General features: G+C 38.5%; 1 protein-coding gene across 1 annotated transcript in view; it reads right to left on the bottom strand.

The window, feature by feature from the left end:
* Positions 1-18,481, bottom strand: part of PDLIM5 (PDZ and LIM domain 5) — a 123,263-nt gene that overhangs the window by 52,734 nt on the left and 52,048 nt on the right. Inside the window, exon 5 of the mRNA XM_030449502.1 lies at positions 7-37. Within this exon, the coding sequence (XP_030305362.1) occupies positions 7-37 (31 nt within the window). The remainder of the gene's footprint in view (positions 1-6; positions 38-18,481) is intronic.

Here is an 18,481-nt window from a genome sequence, read left to right as displayed (position 1 = left end):
ACATACCTTTGATACATGAATAAGATCGGGTTTTGATCTGGAAGAGGAAAAATATGCACATAATCATTAAAAAGTTCTTTAAGCATTTCCCCCTTTCAACTGGCCACCTCCACCCACACATGTATAAAACACACAATTTTGTTTCCTCTAAAGCAAACACCAAGTACTCAAGTCGAACCTATAACACTGTTGATAATACAAGGAAAAGGCATTAATTCATCCAGATATAACATTAGGAACTCTAGCATCCATCATCAGATGTTATTTGATTTATAAATTCATAACACCCCGTCATCACTTCGAAGATTTCAGCTTCAATTTTTTTGCTTTTCATCAAACACTCACACAACTCAATAATTCAGATAAATTGCATTTTAAACAGTGCATAACCTGCTCTTGGGCTTAAAACAGACAACCACCTTTTAGAACAACCACAGCCAAAATTCTTCTGAGGGACGAGTTAAATAACAAAGAAACTTTTTGCACAGTCTTTGGTCTTCAAAGATCATTTTTTAGGGAGAATGGGTGCACTGAAACTGCTGTAGGGTGGGGGGGAAGAAAGTAAGTATCTCAAACAGAAAGGATGAAGAAGATTAAGAATAAACGTATCTTGCTACACCTGAAGTGAACTGGCAACATATTACAGGTAAAGGCATCTCATTTGATTATTTTTGGGTTGGGTTTCTTTGTTTTGTTTGGATTTTTTTCCAGATTTGCACACACATATGTGCAAAAATACACACACACCCCCTAAAAAAAAAATCAAGGAAAAACCTGACACACTGACATTTTACCTGCAAGCATTGCTGACGATGTACTTGAGTATTTTCCCACTATTTTGGTAGGAAAGTGGCTTCTTGCCACATTTCTAGACAGATTTGGTAGCTGCTCAGAAAAGCTGGCACCAGTAATGCTCCAGGACCCAGCAATCATATCCTGCCAGAAATCACACAGCCCTGATTTCTGACAAATCTTCTAAATAGGGTTTTGAAGGACAGAAGCCAGCTTCTCATTTGCCAAGAGATAATTTGTTAGGGAGGGGAAAAGGGTTGTTTAGTTGGAGATCAGCTAACAGTGGCAGCAATTTAATTAAAACACCTCCATTGCAAAACTCAGCTTTTTTATTTTACGCCAGGAAAACACAGAAACAGACCTGAATTAGGCACACTTGGCCTATTTAACAGCAGCTGGTGGTTTTTTTACCCATTCAATTCAAAATGATAACTTCTTTCCTTCAACTGGCCCTCAGGACTCATCAGATTAAAGCAACATCATCAGTCCTGCTTCAGGTTGAGAAGCTGTCTTTAAGAGGGACACATAGAACCCACACACTTTGTTGGCAGAAAAAAAAAGCAGCAAAAAGCCCAAACGAAAAAAAAATTAAATAAAAAAAAACCAAAAAACCCCCAAAACAAAACAAAAAAACAACAACAAAACAAACCAAAAAACCAACCAAAAAACCCTAAAAAAACCCCAACCCAACAACCCAAAACCATCTCATGAGAAGATCATCTTCTGGACTTTGCCTTCACCATTTGTGCAGGGCTGCAGACACACATTATGTCCACATCAATGGTAATTCTCAAGAGAGAGAGGGTTTTGTCCACCCTGGAGAACTGGTCCATTCTCCCCTTTCCCACATTGTGTGCAGCCCAGGAGTAGCCCCGACCTCCAGCCCTCCAAAGCTCTGGGGTGCATCATTAATCACTCCTAATTGCAGAGCTGTCAATTTGCAACAACAAAAGCAACCAGAGGGGGAAGGGAGAGGGAAAAAAAAACACCAGTCTAACACGAGTTAGAGGAAAACATGCATCTTGCTCAATATCTTATGTATATGTTTTTACTGAATAACTTGGAATGTTGTATTCATTAGGCTGATTTAATAGTAAGATGTAGAAAGACACTAGGTATCCAAGTAAACAACCATATTTCATTCTAGAGAAATAAAAATTCTCATTGCTAATAGTGGACCTTGAAGTTGCAGTCTTGAAAAAGAAACATACTTAATGTGGGTTTTTTTGGTTTTCATAATATAACTGAATTTCAGTTTGCTATGGATATGATTGCTCTGCATTCATCAAGTTATTTCAAACCACTATTTCCAGGTGATCTCAAGATATACTGCTTAAAATTAACCTTCAAAACAATCATACAAAAAGAAGAAAAAAAGGGGTGGAAAATAGGCTTGAAAACCAAATGTTCCCAATGCTCTTTTAACACTGGAGTCAGACAGCATAACATTACTTTATTTCCCCAAAACATGCTTGAAACAAGGACATAAATTTGTGTGTTCCAGACATACTTCCAACAGTTTAACTTGGACTTCTTGACTTTAGACCATAATCAGAAAAAAATCTGTGATTGTATGAAGAAAATGTTCATCCAGCAAACTGAGCCACCAAGATCTGAACATAAGAAATGTGTGGTGCAAAAGGAATTGCACACTTAAAGTTGAAAACCAAAACATGTTCAACACAAAATTGCTCCTTCAGGGCTATTTCCAGTAGTTTTTTGATTGATACTATCAAATTATACAGAAAAAAAAATAAACTGCAGAATTTTGTACACTTTCTTAGCTGTTAGCTCTTTTCTTGCCACCTAGTAATTAAACACATCAGGATTTCATGCTGGTTTGGTCACATTGAATCTATGAATAATTAAAGATAAAGGCTTTCAAAATGACATAAGAGACTCTTGCCCTGTTACTACTTACTAGGAAAGTAGGGTGGCTTGAAGCAGGATATTTTCTGAATGATTTAAAACTAGCAGTTCAGTTTATTAGTTCACACAGTATTTTCAATAACAGACAAATAAAGCAAAGGCATAAAAGCTCCATTAAAATGCTTGGGATAAACAACACACACAAAAGGCCTTGGCAAATGGTTACAGTTTGGAGCTTCTGATGAATTATTCTAGACAATGAAAATAGAAGCAACAGCCATCACTTACTGACAGCCTCATACTGGAAATTAAAGTGCAGAAAGGTTCTGCACAGGCTTCTCCAACCAAGCCCTCTCAGAAAAAGCTGTATTTATCCTGTGTACACAGTTCATTTCCACCAAACATAATTAAATTTGCTTTCTAAACATACCACAAGTCATTCCTCTCCGATGAATACTTTTGTGACATTTAATGCAATTCAAAACATTCCAACTTCCAGTGCAGCCTTATTAGGAAAATGAATGAGGCTTCTCTTTGCTGTAAGCAACAGGCCCAGAAAAAACTATTCATTCTTCAAATTCTCCTTTATTCATTCCTTTTCCAAGAATTTCACCCATAAAAAAACCCCACAAGCAGCTCAACAGAATCTTTTTATAACTGCCAATAACTGGAAAAATCCATTATTAAAAGATAAAGCTACAGGACTGCATGTTTCTGCAATGAAAACAATTTGATACATCATCTCCAACGACAGATCAAAGAGAACACTTTAATCTCAATAAGCAGCATTATGAAAGGAAATTCAATGCAAAGCTTCATTTAATGGATAAGTCTCAGCTGTCCTGCATGTATAACCACACAACAGAGTTCTCTACCCTCAGTCAAGATATCCCTAAGGCTTCATTGAACCTAAAATCCAAAAGACATTTCAGACTCATCTCTTGCCTGAACACCCTTTAAAGTCCAACATCTACCCCTTAATAAATAAATATACTATATTGACAACTTAGAAAGCAGATGTCAAATGTACTGAAAAAAAAATAAATCACAAGAGAGTAACTGTGCTTTTGAGCCCCTTATAAGCAAGTAAAGCACACACCCCATTATTAACATAGGTCTTATGATTGGGGTTTTCAGATCTCTGTAACTTCTAGCATCATCAACTCTAGTGTGAGACACAACTAGAAGCTGCAAAACTTCCCTTGCCAAAGCAAAGTCAAGGCTGGAAGATTTTTCCATGAAATTGTACTCGTTGTTGTAAACTGAACCTTTCCAAGAGGAGGGAAGAAGAAAGGAAGGAATTTTTCCCAGCCCTCTCATGTTCAAAACTCCTTTCTCCTAGCTGATGGATCAGAATGCAAGTTTTATGAGCACATAGTACAGCCCTGAAAAGCCATTGAGCAGATCTTTCTTCTGAAAACCTAATTTTTGAGCAGTTTTGCCACTTCAGTCTGCAGTTCTGTAAGTTTGCTTCATTTTTTTTCTAGAGAGCAGTCAGTTGGCAGGGCAGAAAACTAAATGGATCTGTTTTTCATTGATCAGCCAGCTCATGAAACATATAACATATATAACAAGCCATGAGCTTCACTAGGGGTTATCTGAAGAAAAACAAATGCAGATGTAACTTAAAGCACAGAAAAAAGAACAACCCAAATATATTTTTCTTCCATAGACCCTTTCTTCCACAGATAATTTCTTACCAACCTGGCTATGGCTCACAAGAACACAAAAATATTCTGAAGCTTGCTTCTTGTTGCAGCTTTTCCACCATCAGAAATTGCTGCCTTACAGACACCAATATAACCTACAAGTATGTTTCCCAGTTCTATAGGAACATACACATGGCCCTAGGCAACAGCAGTCAGTAAAAATCAGCACTTCAGCAGTCAGACTGAAAACTTCCACACATTCCAACACATGGAAAAGCAGAGGTAGCAAAATCATCATTAAGTACTACTTAATGAGAACTGGAATTTGTTGCAGTCACTGCAAAAAGCAGATGACTTTTTTTTTTTTTCCACTTAAGCTTTCAGATCTATAGCTGAGTCATTTGAATTGCTCGCATGCTGACAGACAGCTGTCAGCAACAGTTATTTCTTAAGTAATTTTCTTAAGTTTATTATGATAGTTTTCATTTAGATTATCAAATTGTGGCAAACATGGAAATATTAATTACAACCACAATGCATATTTCAGCACTGATCTCCTGCTTAAGAGAGCAAATGACAACTTTAAACCAGAGAGAAGATGGGATGCATAATGGCATTTCAGTTACCATACATCTCCAGGAGCCTTACTACAAATACTTCATTCAGCAAACCAATTCTTACATTATTTCTGTCCTTTCCTAGTAATACAAGCTGTAAACTTGTGATAATTCACACACTACAATTCAGTGTGAGAAACAGTTCTCAATATTAGCAAAATATGGAAAAGAGTTTCTGAGGATGCTTAATTTTTATCTGAACCATCAGCAAAAGATCTCAGTCAAATGGGCTATTTTTAGGTAAGTTATATCTTTGAGGGCTTCATGCCTTTTGATGAGGTTAATGGAATATTCTAAACAGTATTTAATTCTTGACAAAGTAGTACTGAGCTAATACTCATCACTTTTCTTCATTATATTTAGCCTGGGAATATTAACTCAGGAGTCACTCTCAACAGATTCTACATTTTCAGTAAATTTAAAGAGGGAGAATCAATATAATGTGCATGCCAGCATTTTACACTTTGTATACACCACCTAATACCTTTACATCCTCACCCCGTGCTCTCCCCCAGCACACCAGATTATGATGAAGCCCTAGGTCAGATAAAAGCAAGAAAAATTATGTTCTTGCTTTAATATTTGAGAGCCTGCCAAACCAAACACAGGTCCCTCTCTCTTAAATTTAAATAAAAATTGGGATTTCATCATTATGTGTTAAAATAAACAGTGCTGACATTTGAGGAGGGAAACAAGCTGCCCTGTATTTTAGTGTTCCTACCCACAAAGGAGCAGCTGTTTTCAAGACCTCCCAAAGGCAGCCACTGCTCATAGTCTCATTCCTGTGGTCTGTGGCAACCCTGCTGAATGCATTTGTGAAGAGTTTAAGTGCAGGCAGATAATATTTTATTCTACTGAAGCAAAATGCACACACAAAAAGAGAGGAAAGAGGAAAAAGAAGGGAAAAAGGGGAAAGGAAGGGAAGGGAGAAGGAGAAAGGGAGAAAGGGGAAGGGGAAAGGGAAAGGGGAAAGGGGAAAGGGGAAAGGGGAAAGGGGAAAGGGGAAGGGGAAAGGGAAAGGGGAAAGGGGAAGGGGAAAGGGGAAAGGGAAAGGGGAAAGGGAAAGGGAAAGGGGAAAGGGGAAAGGGAAAAGGGGAAAGGGAAAGGGGAAAGGGGAAAGGGGAAAGGGGGGGAAAGGGGAAAGGGGAAAGGGGAAAGGGGAAAGTAAAGAGAAAGAAAAAAAGGGAAAGAAAAACTCAGGAAAAAATACTGTGGATGTGGAATTTCTCACCTTCTGACTAAGACTTTTAAAAACATACCCACGTTTAGAAACCTGGAGAGCCCACATGTGACCACATGGGAGGGCACATCTGTCCATATCCAGGACTCCCCTGCTCAGAGCCCAAACAGGTAAAGAGCCCCCAGTACCAAGCATGGTTTGAGCCTTACAAATCCTGTATGGCAAATCGCTGCCAGGTGTCCTAGAAATGTTACAGAGGAGCCTATATAAACAGTGGTAGCTCAGCATGTCTGAACAACCAAATTCTGTAGGTAGGAATCCCATCTTGCCACTGCTTGGCTGCTGACAAGCCATAGGAAAACTAAAATCTTATTAAAAAGTCCCTCTTATACATTACCTTTAATGATGGCAATGATTTCTATCAGTTATGCCTTGTTATTATCTGATTTTTTCTCTTTCCTTTAAGATTTCCTTAAGCTTTACAAAGCAACAGTATCCACGTAACATTTAAGTGCAACTAACAAGTTAGACCAACTATAGACAGGCTTTAATACAGTGGGATTTATACATTCTATTTTCCTTAGAAGTGCTTATTGGATACTAATTCTAACACAGCAAGCTACCTTTAGAAAACAGCCAGCTTAATAAAAAGCATAGGTCTAAATGATTTGCAGACCTAGTCTAGTTCCAAAGCCCTCAAAAAACCCATTCTGCTTCATTTTTACATCAGTCTGTCATCAAATCTAGGTTATAATTTAGGAGACTCAATGCTAAACACCAAATTATTTTTTCCAGTGCTTTATGCAAGATGGTGACTAATGCTGAAATTACCTCCTTTATCTAACACACAGCCCAAAGAAGCTAGCAAGTGCAGTCATATCTATTTTAACTGGAAATTCATGACAAACAGATCCCCAATCCTCCACATATCCTTATTTGGGATTTTTCATTTTTTTCCCCTTAAGAACATGCTTGAGAATGAGCTTTTATATTTTTTTTTTTCTTAAGTGAAGAATCTGGCAATGGAGAGAGGCATTAGATTATTATATTTTATTTCTTATGGGACCTAAGTACATCATCTGCAAAGCAGCTCACCCAGCCACGGCCTCAAGAAAAACTGAATGCAGCAGAAGCACAGTTAACAAAATGAGAGAAAAACTCTTTCCAAAGTGTCAGGCAGCAATGTCACACAAGAGCCATGTCCTTTACCAGGAGGTCAGCAGCACAGGCAGGGACATCACTCACCCAGAACCCAGAAGCAGTGCCCAGGCATCCTTGGCCAAATCCCAGCTGCTGCCTCGCAGCTCCTGGTTCTTAGCAACTCAGGATGATACAGGAACAATACAAGCACCCTAATATTACAACTTCTGAACTTTTATCTGTGATGTTTGAAGCTGTACATTGTCTCAACCATGTAGACATGAGGAGACTCTGCCCTAAGTGCATGGAAGTCAGGGAAAATGCTAAGCCTGGGGCTAGTCCAGAAAAGCCATGGCAGAAGTCACCAATAAAGAAATACAAAGCTAAACACATTCCAAAGTTTGAACCCTCTTTGTTTTTATAGGTATGTTATGGTTTTAATTCTTTCCAGTTAAGGTCAGGATAGCATTAAGCATTTGTCTGACTCCTGAGTGTGACCCACCAGCAAACCAGCAAACTTTCTTCCCTTCTCCTCCACTCAGACACCTTCCCCCTATGCCCCCCCACCCCAGCAATGGATAAACATCCACCTCTGTGCACCAGGGCTGCAAGGATGACCATGGACTTTTCCACCAGTGGGACACGGAAGGAAGCACATCCCTGTATCAGCCTTCACTGCAGAAGCTGTGATTAGAGAGGGGTCCCCAAAAAGCTGTCCCCAAAGCAGACACCAGAGCTAAAGGATTATAAACCACATTACAGGATTATTACATGAAGGATTTAATGAAAATGCACTTGCCAGAAGCAGTTAACTATTCCATTATAGGTCCTCACATTTGGTGCCCTTTGTCATTTCCATATATTGCTTATATATTTATATATTTATAGATTTAAGGTCACTGGCTTAGCAGCACATTTTGCAAGTCCAGCATGCAGAGAAAAGCAATTTGTCACAACATAGATATCTAAAGCTATAGCAGACAGCCAACAACTTCAGTTTGAAAGCTGTCTTATAAGGAAGGCTCCAAGTATTGCAAGGAGAAGATCTCAATTTAGCCTGGGCAGTAGATCTCACCCCACCTTTCAGGGAAAGGGAAGTCAAAGAATGACTGCCAGAGTACAAGCTGTAGCTGGAAATTATTTCATTTATTGCAAGAGCTAGGCAACAGAGATTAAAAAGCAGCAGTGATCTCAGAGAGTTAATTCCTCTAGACAATAAAGTGGACAAGGAACCAATTACCCTGGAAACTCTAACACTGATTAATTAAGGTGCACAAACCGAGAGTTTTCTGGGCTATAATTCTTCTGTTGTTTGCAACAACGAGAGAGAAGTCTTAACAATCCCATCCATCTGATTCTGACTGATCCTGCCAACCAGAGAGTTTTTTCCTTCCCACAGCCTAGCTTTAGAAAAGAAGCTTTTACCCTTCTCAGCTACAAATACTAAGGGAATAACATTCACAGCATGCTCACAGCATCTGAAGCAATTAACTGCTTTTGTGGGCAACTAATCACTGATGCAAAACAGATGCAAAACATCTCTCCTGGTCACAAAACCTGTTGAGATTTTTCACAATGCTGAAACCATTACTTGGGCTAGGAGGCAAGACAAAAAGTAAGTGAGCAATGTTTGACAGGCACAATATGTGTTTTTATTACCTCCTGGGGTTCTGTGGGTCTGTGCCAGAGACATGACTTTCTACTGACAATACCCTGGATTTTTTCATAGGCAGTAATTTAAAAAAAAAAGGGGGAAAAAAAAAAAAAAAAAGACACCAAAACAGTGCAGCTGTGGAATTCAGTTATTAACAGATACTTGACTCTCCAGCTACCACTTACCTTTCTATTAGGTGGTGTAATAAAATACCATATCTATGAAAACCTGCTTGGTTTTTCCTCCCATTACCAAAAATCCCATCTGTCTTATGCTGTTACTCTTTTATGATACTACTGCTATCTTTTCTAAGCAATCATTAATTTATTCTCATTCCATTCTACCAGAGCAATGTAGCAAAGCCCTGCTGATGAGTCAGGACACTGCAATTTTTATTCTCAACAGCTGAGAGATGATCTTGCATGGCAGAGGACAGGTTTTATTTAAACAGTGTCTCATTGGTTCCTCTTGCCTGATGCTTAGGAACAGTTTCTCTGACAACAATGGTCAGTTCACATATTTACTTTAGGGTTTTTTCCCTTCTATTCCTCACATTCCACATTCGCAGAGGTGCAAAAGTACCTGCATGAAATGTTGATACTGTAAACGGTTACCTGCAAAGCTATTAAATACACATTATTAAGTTTGTTCAAGCTAACTTGAACCATTTTCAGCATATAAAGGGCACAGCCCATCCTTAAACCATGTAAGCTTTTTTTAATCCATTTAGAGACAACTGTCCCTTGACAGATCATCACATGCCCTTTTATAATTAAAGAATGCCTGCAAGTTAGCATCATAAACTGTGCATATCAGAGATGAGTTTTCCAAAGGAAAACAACAGGTGTGGGCCATATTCTGTAGCTGCAAAATAAAAGTGTAAACAGAGACAAGCAGCATCACTTGCAGCACATAAACAATGAGATGAGTGTTTATGAAGGAAATAATGACATGGATTACACAGTGGACTGAGATAGGATGGACTTGAGTGTCACTGGATCAGGTAAGCTGCCTGTACAGCACCTGATTTGGAGCAATAGGAAACCCATAGTAGAGAGCACACCATGAAAATTATTCTTTTCCAAGACTTGATATTGGGATAACAGGAGAAAGACCAAGTCAGTTTTCAAATGATTTGATATAAATGCCATTAAGCATGTCATACAATCCAGATATATTAAACTTTAAAACACGTATTTTATGAAAAAGGGGACAAATGTTCTACTCTCAAATATATTCACATACTATTCAAATTCACAGGTAAGAAGAGTCGTATTCTAAGGAATGTTTCAGCTTTCCAAAAGGCAAGCTTTTCCATTTATCCAGACTTGGCCAGGAGTGCAGGAAGCACCACTGCTCATGCATGACTGCTGAGCAACAGCCAAGTCCCAAGGCTTCTTCAGGTTCTGGGAAGTAAACCAACTGCTTTAGAAAGACTTTTTGATTAGAAAACTTTTGGACAGGAGTCAAATGACTATTATTCAAGCTTGCTGTCTTTCTGGCAGTCTCATTAAACTATTTAATTCAATGGACATTTGACAATACTAACACTGGAGACTCAAAAGCAGCAACAAGAGAGTCATCGTTATCTTGACTTGATAGCATCTTCCTACTAACACTTTTATTTACATAACTGATATAGGAAAAAAATATATTGATCAGGGTCCCAAAGCAGTACAAACAGCACAGACCTGCCAGCCTCAAGCTTTTAATCAGGCTGTTTGTAAATTAGTAACCAAGTCAAAATGAGATCTGTGCTGTATTCTTTAGGAAATAACAGTGCAAATGAAGCACATCAGGTCTCCAATGTGAAGCTCCTCATGCAGCAGTGAAGGCTTCCCCTATATTTCCCAGTTTGAAACCTTCACAGCTTTGGTCTTGGTCTCCCTCTGTTTGACATAACTTTCTGCAGGTGAAACAGAGGCTGCTGAAGGCTCTCTCTAACAAAAAACCCAAGGGAAAAACACCACACAGCATGATGACAGTGACGATGACAACACTGGTTTTCATCTTGGTGAAAGGATTTCTTCAAGTTTATGTTCCAGTACTCAAACACTCACTGGCATAAACCATGCCTCAGCAACAGGCACAGAATAATATTAGCTGTTACTACCAATTATTTTTATAGCTATGCAGTAGGATGCTAGAAGAGGCTAAAGTACTCCCAGGATTCTTGTCTCCTTATTGCTACTGGTTTGTTATGGCATAATGATTAAGTCACCATCAGTTTTTTCATCTTTAATCATCTCACATTTAATACTTTTAATTTAAAATAAATGCAAAACAAATAACTGGCTATTTAAATGTAATATAAAGCAATTTGTGGGAAATTAAAGACACAAAATATCAATTAAACTACCTATGTAATTTCAGTCATGAGACAAATTCAGCATGCTTGATGCTGACAGCAACACTATGTATTTCTTAATAAAAGTATGCCATCCAGATAATTAAAAATATTTTGGCAATTAACAGCTAATGTTTCTCAAGCTAGGGTTGAGCACTTTATACCTTCATACCACAAAATCCTGTCCAGTTGCTGGATTAAGGTGCTGGTACATACAATTTAAAGGGTCTCAGTTTTTCAGTGAGTCAAATGTGACAGCCCTTCCAGACTGTCCATATAGGCCAGGCTTGCTCTAACCTAATAACTGTGGTTGGCATAAAAATAGTGGGCAAAATTAGAGAAGTAATTTATTACCCACTAAGACAGGAGCAATTCTTCTGAGGAAGAAAAAAAAAAACCAAAAAAACCCCCAAAACCAAACCAAAACAAATCTAAACCTATTCTTACCTCTTTTAACAATGCCTCATAGAGCCAAGATTACTGATTCCATTGAAAAGGGCCAGGAAATTTTCTTAACACACAGACAGCTTACCTTGACACATCCAAGTGTCTTCAATATTTTCCCTTGTAAACTGTTTCAAGATTTATCTAGGCATGATTTCCCCTTTAGAGAGTAGCAAGCAGCCAAACACAGCATACAAACAACAGTAATCAAAATGAAATTGAGGATTATTTTTTTATGCAGCAGAACTGTGTATTTTGCTGCTAGAGCTCCAAGGAGGTAGCACTGGTAGTTATTAGACACCATACAAAAAACATACTTTTTTAACAGCAGGGTTTTCAGACACCAAAGATCCTCAGGGCAAGACACTGTTCATTCGCTGTGGAACAGTGGGGTTGGATTATTTTTTCAGTGGGGTTGGATTGTTTTTGCAAATATCCATGAGTCTGCTTATACCTTCCACTCCCTTGATAGAAGATAATGGAGCATTGATTTCCTCAAATGATTCCCTGTATCCTCAAAAAAAAAAAAAAAAAAAAAAAGAAGCATACAGATATACCCATGAGTAATATTTGGACCGGACAAATCCATGTATTCTGGGGTGTGCAGCTTTAACAGCTGCATTGTTCTGATGCAGCTGTTCACAATTAGTGGCAAGCATTGAAAGGCACTTCTGATGACTGTTTTATCTATATAGAAATGTATTATCTTGCTACTCAAAAGTTTGGCAGTTAGATGGTATCTGCAAGGCTTCAAACCTGAAGTCTGCCTGGGATGCCCCAGCTGGCTATTTCAAAGTGTTCCAGCAGAATGAAAACGTTACTAAAGATGATGCCACTCTCTGAGTTATCTGGGTTATTTTAAGAAGTGAAGATAAACTCTGGCCAACTTAAATCTTGCCTTAAATCTTTCACTCTGTTATTTCAGACACAGCTTAAAATAAATGAGCAAGGTCGATGGCACCACAATTAATGTGACAGCTAAGAAGCACCTTTCAGAAAGGATGGGTTGCACAGGTCAAACAAGAAATACAGAAAAAAAAGTTTAACCTAAGACTATGAATGGCAAATTGCCACAGGTTATACAGGAGAACCCACACACTCTTCCCAAAGGCATTATTCAAGAGAACTTGCAATGTGAGAGTGGTGTTAGGGGATCTTTTAAATTATTTACCTGACACACAAGAAATCTGAAAGCATAGGACCACTAACTGCAGAAAATACTCCTTACAAACCATTACTTGTTAATGCAGTTCTGCAAATTATTGTTATATGGATGCTGCTTAAGAAAAAGATTCTGTCCGAGTAAGGTGTGGTGAGGAGTACAACCCCATAGCCTATTACTGAAGGCATTTTTTAATATTAAAATACAATATTTTAATTTAAAAATAGGTGCTTGGTTCTCAGCTGTTTCCTGCAACAGTTTTCAGGCATGTGTTTGACTTGGAGCTGTAAAAACATGCTGTGAAACATTGGCTTTTGCACCATAAATTGCACTATTTGAGCAATCTATTTGGGCAGAGATGAAAAGCTCAACTATCCAGACATCTTTTCTTAATAATGCATTCATGTCAAGTAGTCCAGGGACCCATATTATTTTTCTTGAGCCAACTGCTATCTCCAAAAGGAAACATTCGTAAGAAAAAAAAAAAAAAAACCCAACACTTTACTGACCTAGGAAAGGTTTAGGATTTCTACAGTCTCATGCAAAAATGAGATGTCTTCACAGTCCTGAAAAATTCTTTGTGTAGCTGAAAAAAGCTTGGGTCAGGTACCATGGCTTGGAAACCAAGAAACAAGTGCTAAACACCTTCTATTCTCTGGATATGACATCCCATGGTTGTCTTAGGCAGTATGAAGTTGCTTTAGCCACATACAAAAAGTCTGACTGTTGATAAGTTCTCAGAAGTGCTACTCCTTGCCTACCCAAGCCTTTCCTCCAGCCTTCCCCAACCCCAGAGGTGCAGAGAGTTTGAAATGATTGTGCTCACAAGTGCTCCCTAATCCCACACTGAAACACTTCCACATCTCCCATCACAGAAATCAAATAATCTTATAAATACTGCCCATTTCTGCCAGTTTTTCCTTTTGCCTCCCTATCTGACATACAGTGACCTAAAGCAAGGAATAGTATTAGACCATGAATGGCATATACTTTATCTTTCTTTCCACATTTTTACAGCTCTAGGTCTGACAGATCCTCCTTAGGAGGACTAAAAAAAAACAGAGCAAAACAAAAACCCACATTAAACACACTTGTGGGATCAACAGACAAGATATAAAAGGAAAAAATGCTGAAAATGTCAAGAGGTAACAATGATTTGGTGACTCATCCCAATAGAAGTCTTCCTGGGCGTTTAAAAACCCAAAAGCAAACATCAGAAGCATGGCACATCATGAGAAGGACCAGATAAATTCTTAGCATTTTTTAAAAATAAAATCATCTGGGCCAATTATAAAACAAATAGGGTAGTGAAGAGTAAATGTTTGCAGTTGCTCCAGCTCACCCCCACATTTCCTTTTGGCCTCATCCACAGTGTGCAGATATTCAGGATATCTCATCTTAACAAAGAGACATTCTCTAGTGCTAATGTATTGGGGAAAAAAAGGAAAAAAAAACCAAAACACATCATGATAAAAATTAAATGTGTATCTTTGAAATAAAAATTTGCCATGAAACTGCATTTTCAGACAGATACATAGCAATCATCTCCACCTCTCTTGTAAAAAAAGAAAAGCAAAAGGAATAGTTTCTCATTAAACAAAGAACCTTTTCAGAAACAAAACACTCTATAACTGTTTTATTCCAAAATGCATTTGTTAATATAGTATAAAAACAAATATAAGTTAGAAATCCATCCTCCCTACCAAGATCATACCCTACCAGATTATACCATGTCATGATTTCATGGGCTATAGTTCTGATTTCTTCAACCTCCCCCTTTCCCTCTTTGAATTGATCAGCAATAACACTGAACTGATATATTGCTACTTTTAGCACTTCTGTGCCTTTTACATAAGAGAAACTGTAAGCAGGATTTATTCTTTACTATTTGGGACAACTACATGGTGTGTCACTAAAATGCTCAAGCTAATGTAAGTAATGACCAATTGGTTTTGTTAAAACAAAACAAAAACAGTGACCCACAGATTTTACTCATTAGTTTAAAATATTAAATGGAAATTTATCTGGATCCTAAAAAAAATCCCAACCTTTTCACAAAGGTGAGGGAGGACGTGAAGTAAGCAATTTTCCCTTACATGAGACATCTAATTCAAGGTCAAAATACCTTCTGTATGATAACTGAGATTTAATATTGACTTTTCTCTGCTTTTTGGTTTTAACTACAGTATTGTTTACCTGATTTCATCCCAAACTTCCACATAAATCCAAGTCACCCATTCCCAGCACAGTGCCATGAGGGGAGGTTCAGTTTGCCCTTGCTCCAACTCACTCAATTTGCCCTAGAAGTTTTCAACTCCAGGAAAACTCCCTCCAGCCAAGTGCAAGACACAAAAAGCCCACAACCATCTCTTCATCATTTAGTTTTTCTTTTGTAGGTTGCTGCAGGAGATGCAGCACAAAAGCAGTCTCAGCATTTACCATCCCATTTATGGGGTGGTCTCTTACGGGTTAACAGGATTTTGTGGAAAATTACTTTCTGAACCACTGCTTTCCTTCCAAAACTTGGAAAGAAGGTAACTGGCAACTCTTTTGGCCAAGGGACTCCAAGATCACTACCGACAAGCAGGCACAATTATAATTTTCAGTACTTGAGAGGCCTTGTATGGAAAATATTACATATTTTTCTACTTGCAAAAACTGTTACACATTATACTTAGCACAGGACGTGTATTTTAGTGACTCCATGTGTCACTGAAACTTATAGTCTGGTCATGTGGAGAGGCTTTGTATGTAAAGGAAAAATAATCTGCTAGTAATCAAGAAGCATCAGCTACCTCTGAAGTCACTGTGCTCATTAAAACTTTGGCTTCCTAAACTCTGTAATGCATTTTAAGAATGTATTCTACATTCCATTTTTTCACATGGAAGCTAAATGGGGTACTGTATAATCAATAGACTATCTTGGGTTTGATCATTTTCCCTCCTCAAAACATTGAGTGTTAAAAGTGTCCTCTTCCAACGCTCACATTATTTCCATAATTTATTCCCCTGTGCCAAGATGTTCTTTATTGTTCAGCAGGAAAAAAAAAAAGGAAAGGAGAAAGGAGAAAGGAGAAAGGGAAGGAAAGGAGAAAGGAGAAAGGAGAAAGGAGAAGGAGAAAGGAGAAAGGAGAAAGGAGAAAGGAGAAAGGAGAAAGGAGAAAGGAGAAAGGAGAAAGGAGAAAGGAGAAAGGAGAAAGGAGAAAGGAGAAAGGAGAAAGGAGAAAGGAGAAAGGAGAAAGGAGAAAGGAGAAAGGAGAAAGGAGAAAGGAAGAGAGAAAAGAGGGAAAAGAGGGAAAAGAGGGAAAAGAGGGAAAAGAGGGAAAAGAGGGAAAAGAGGGAAAAGAGGGAAAAGAGGGAAAAGAGGGAAAAGAGGGAAAAGAGGGAAAAGAGGGAAAAGAGGAAAAGAGAGAAAAGAGAGAAAAGAGAGAAAAGAGAGAAAAGAGAGAAAAGAGAGAAAAGAGAGAAAAGAGAGAAAAGAGAGAAAAGAGAGAAAAGAGAGAAAAGAGAGAAAAGAGAGAAAAGAGAGAAAAGAGAAAAAAGAGAAAAAAGAGAAAAAAGAGAAAAAAGAAAAAAGAGTAGGCAAAAAACCCCAAGCCCTCTCAAACCACCTGGCTCAAAAAATTCATTTTATTGTCTAGTGAAGACTCCGTTCTAGACAGAAAGCATCACCAAACACTTTCATGCTCAGCCACACCCACATTAAATTGCACTTCTAAAACCTTTGGTGTTTTTGTTGGGGTTTTTTAAGTAATGTTTTAATTGTCTCTTGGTAGGAATTAGAAATGTTAGGAAATTAAAGCTCGCCAAAACCATGAAGAAAAATCCTCAGCAGACACCGTAAACTTGAAAGTTGTAAGGCATGAAGAGAAATATTGAAGATTCCAAAATATGAAGGCATATAAATCTGTTGTGAATTTAAGCATCAGAGAGATAGAAATCATTTGCAAATTTCATTTTAAGAGACAGAGTCTGCACAGCCCACGCAGCCCACAAGAATGCTTGAAAAAAGCACACACTTGAACTTGTGCCAGCGTTTTACAAAGTATGCACCAAACTCATCACGTCCAATTAAACCTAAACTGAGAAAACAAACAAGAGGAAGAATAATTTACTCCGTTTATAAAAGCAGTGGATATCATTAAGTAAAAAAATAAAAGAAATGCAGTTCAGTTCTGGTTCAAGCAGGCACAACCTTGCTGTAGATACACGGGTCCTCTTTTGAGCATCTAAGGCAAGTGAGTGGACTTACACGAATTTCAGTGAGCAAATTGTTATCCCAAGTGTTGCTGGAATATCTGCAATAACTTCGGTTTTTTCTTTCATCCCTATACATTTATTACCTTAAACTTCTGTGAGGCAGAAACAGAAGCAACTCCTTGTCCTCTTATATTTTGGCAGAAGACCACAGTCATGCAACGATACAAAACCCCAGCATCCCTGTGCTGAGGATGTGCCATGCCATCTCCAGCTTTTTCCCCCCATATTCACTATTTTGATCTTCCTTCTTCCTCCAAGAGTTACACACTCTTTCCTAAAAAAAATTCCTGATTCTTTGAAATCTAATATTCCTCCTGACAACTGTTTTCATCTTGCTCTGCACTCATCTTTATTATCTCTATTCCAATGCCCACATTCCCACTTCTCAGAGCTCTCTGAAATGCGCAGCATCAAGCACTTCCCCTGTATTGATGAGTTGCCCCAGGGTTGGGGAGAGCAAGGCTGTGGCATCTCCAGCAGCAGCCAGGAGTGTCAGGTCATGCCTAAAACAGAGGGGTATTGTGGAGCTAACACAAACCAGACCCTGCAGGTTAAAAGGGCAGTTCAAAACCTTTCTAAAGTTGAGGTAGAATCTCTCAGTCCTCCTTACCCATCACAGGAAGGAAGGCAAATTTTTTCATCCAAGCAATTTTTGGCCAAGCTCAAACAGAAGGGCTCCACTAGAAGTGCCCAGAGGTCAGGAGGGAAGGTGTCCTGGGGGTTTGCCTTAGGGGGCACCCAAAAACCTTTCTAGATCAGAAATTTGCCTCAGCTCCACGAGTGAAAGCATTTGCACATGAGCAACTGCTAAAACTGCTGGTTTTTTTCTTTTTTTTTCTCCTTTTTTTTTTTTTTCTGATGGGAATAAGGATTCAGCTGTGACTAATCTAAAGTACCAGTTAAATCCCTGATACTTCCTAGCCCAGACCTCAAAACACTCAGTTGACAAAGGCTCAGATCTGGTGCAGACCCTGCCAAAAATGGAAGAGTTGGGAGAGTGGGTAAAGAAAATACAAGGTTTTTTCCTTCATAACTCACCATGCATCCAGGTGAAAGTGGGGATACACTGTGCACAAAATAGGGAGGGGAAAAAAAAAGAAAAAAGCAATGTGAGAAAATACTTTCCATCTGCACACAGCACAAACACCTTGATGTTGTCAGCCTGTCTGGGATAAGAGTCATGTTGATAGATCTATGAAGCTACACCCACAAGACCCCGATGTAATTATTAGCTACAACTGTTCATGATAATCAAACCCACATCTCTTGTGCAAGCACCCAGGTTTTCACCACAGAGGGGTTCCAAAGCCATGATTTGCTTCTCACACCCCTCCTGTGCTGAATCATCACTTACGAGCCACAACGGG

Source organism: Calypte anna, chromosome 4A (genome assembly GCF_003957555.1).
Source record: "Calypte anna isolate BGI_N300 chromosome 4A, bCalAnn1_v1.p, whole genome shotgun sequence".
Lineage (NCBI taxonomy): Eukaryota > Metazoa > Chordata > Aves > Apodiformes > Trochilidae > Calypte > Calypte anna.
This window is presented reverse-complemented; position numbering and strand designations above follow the sequence as displayed.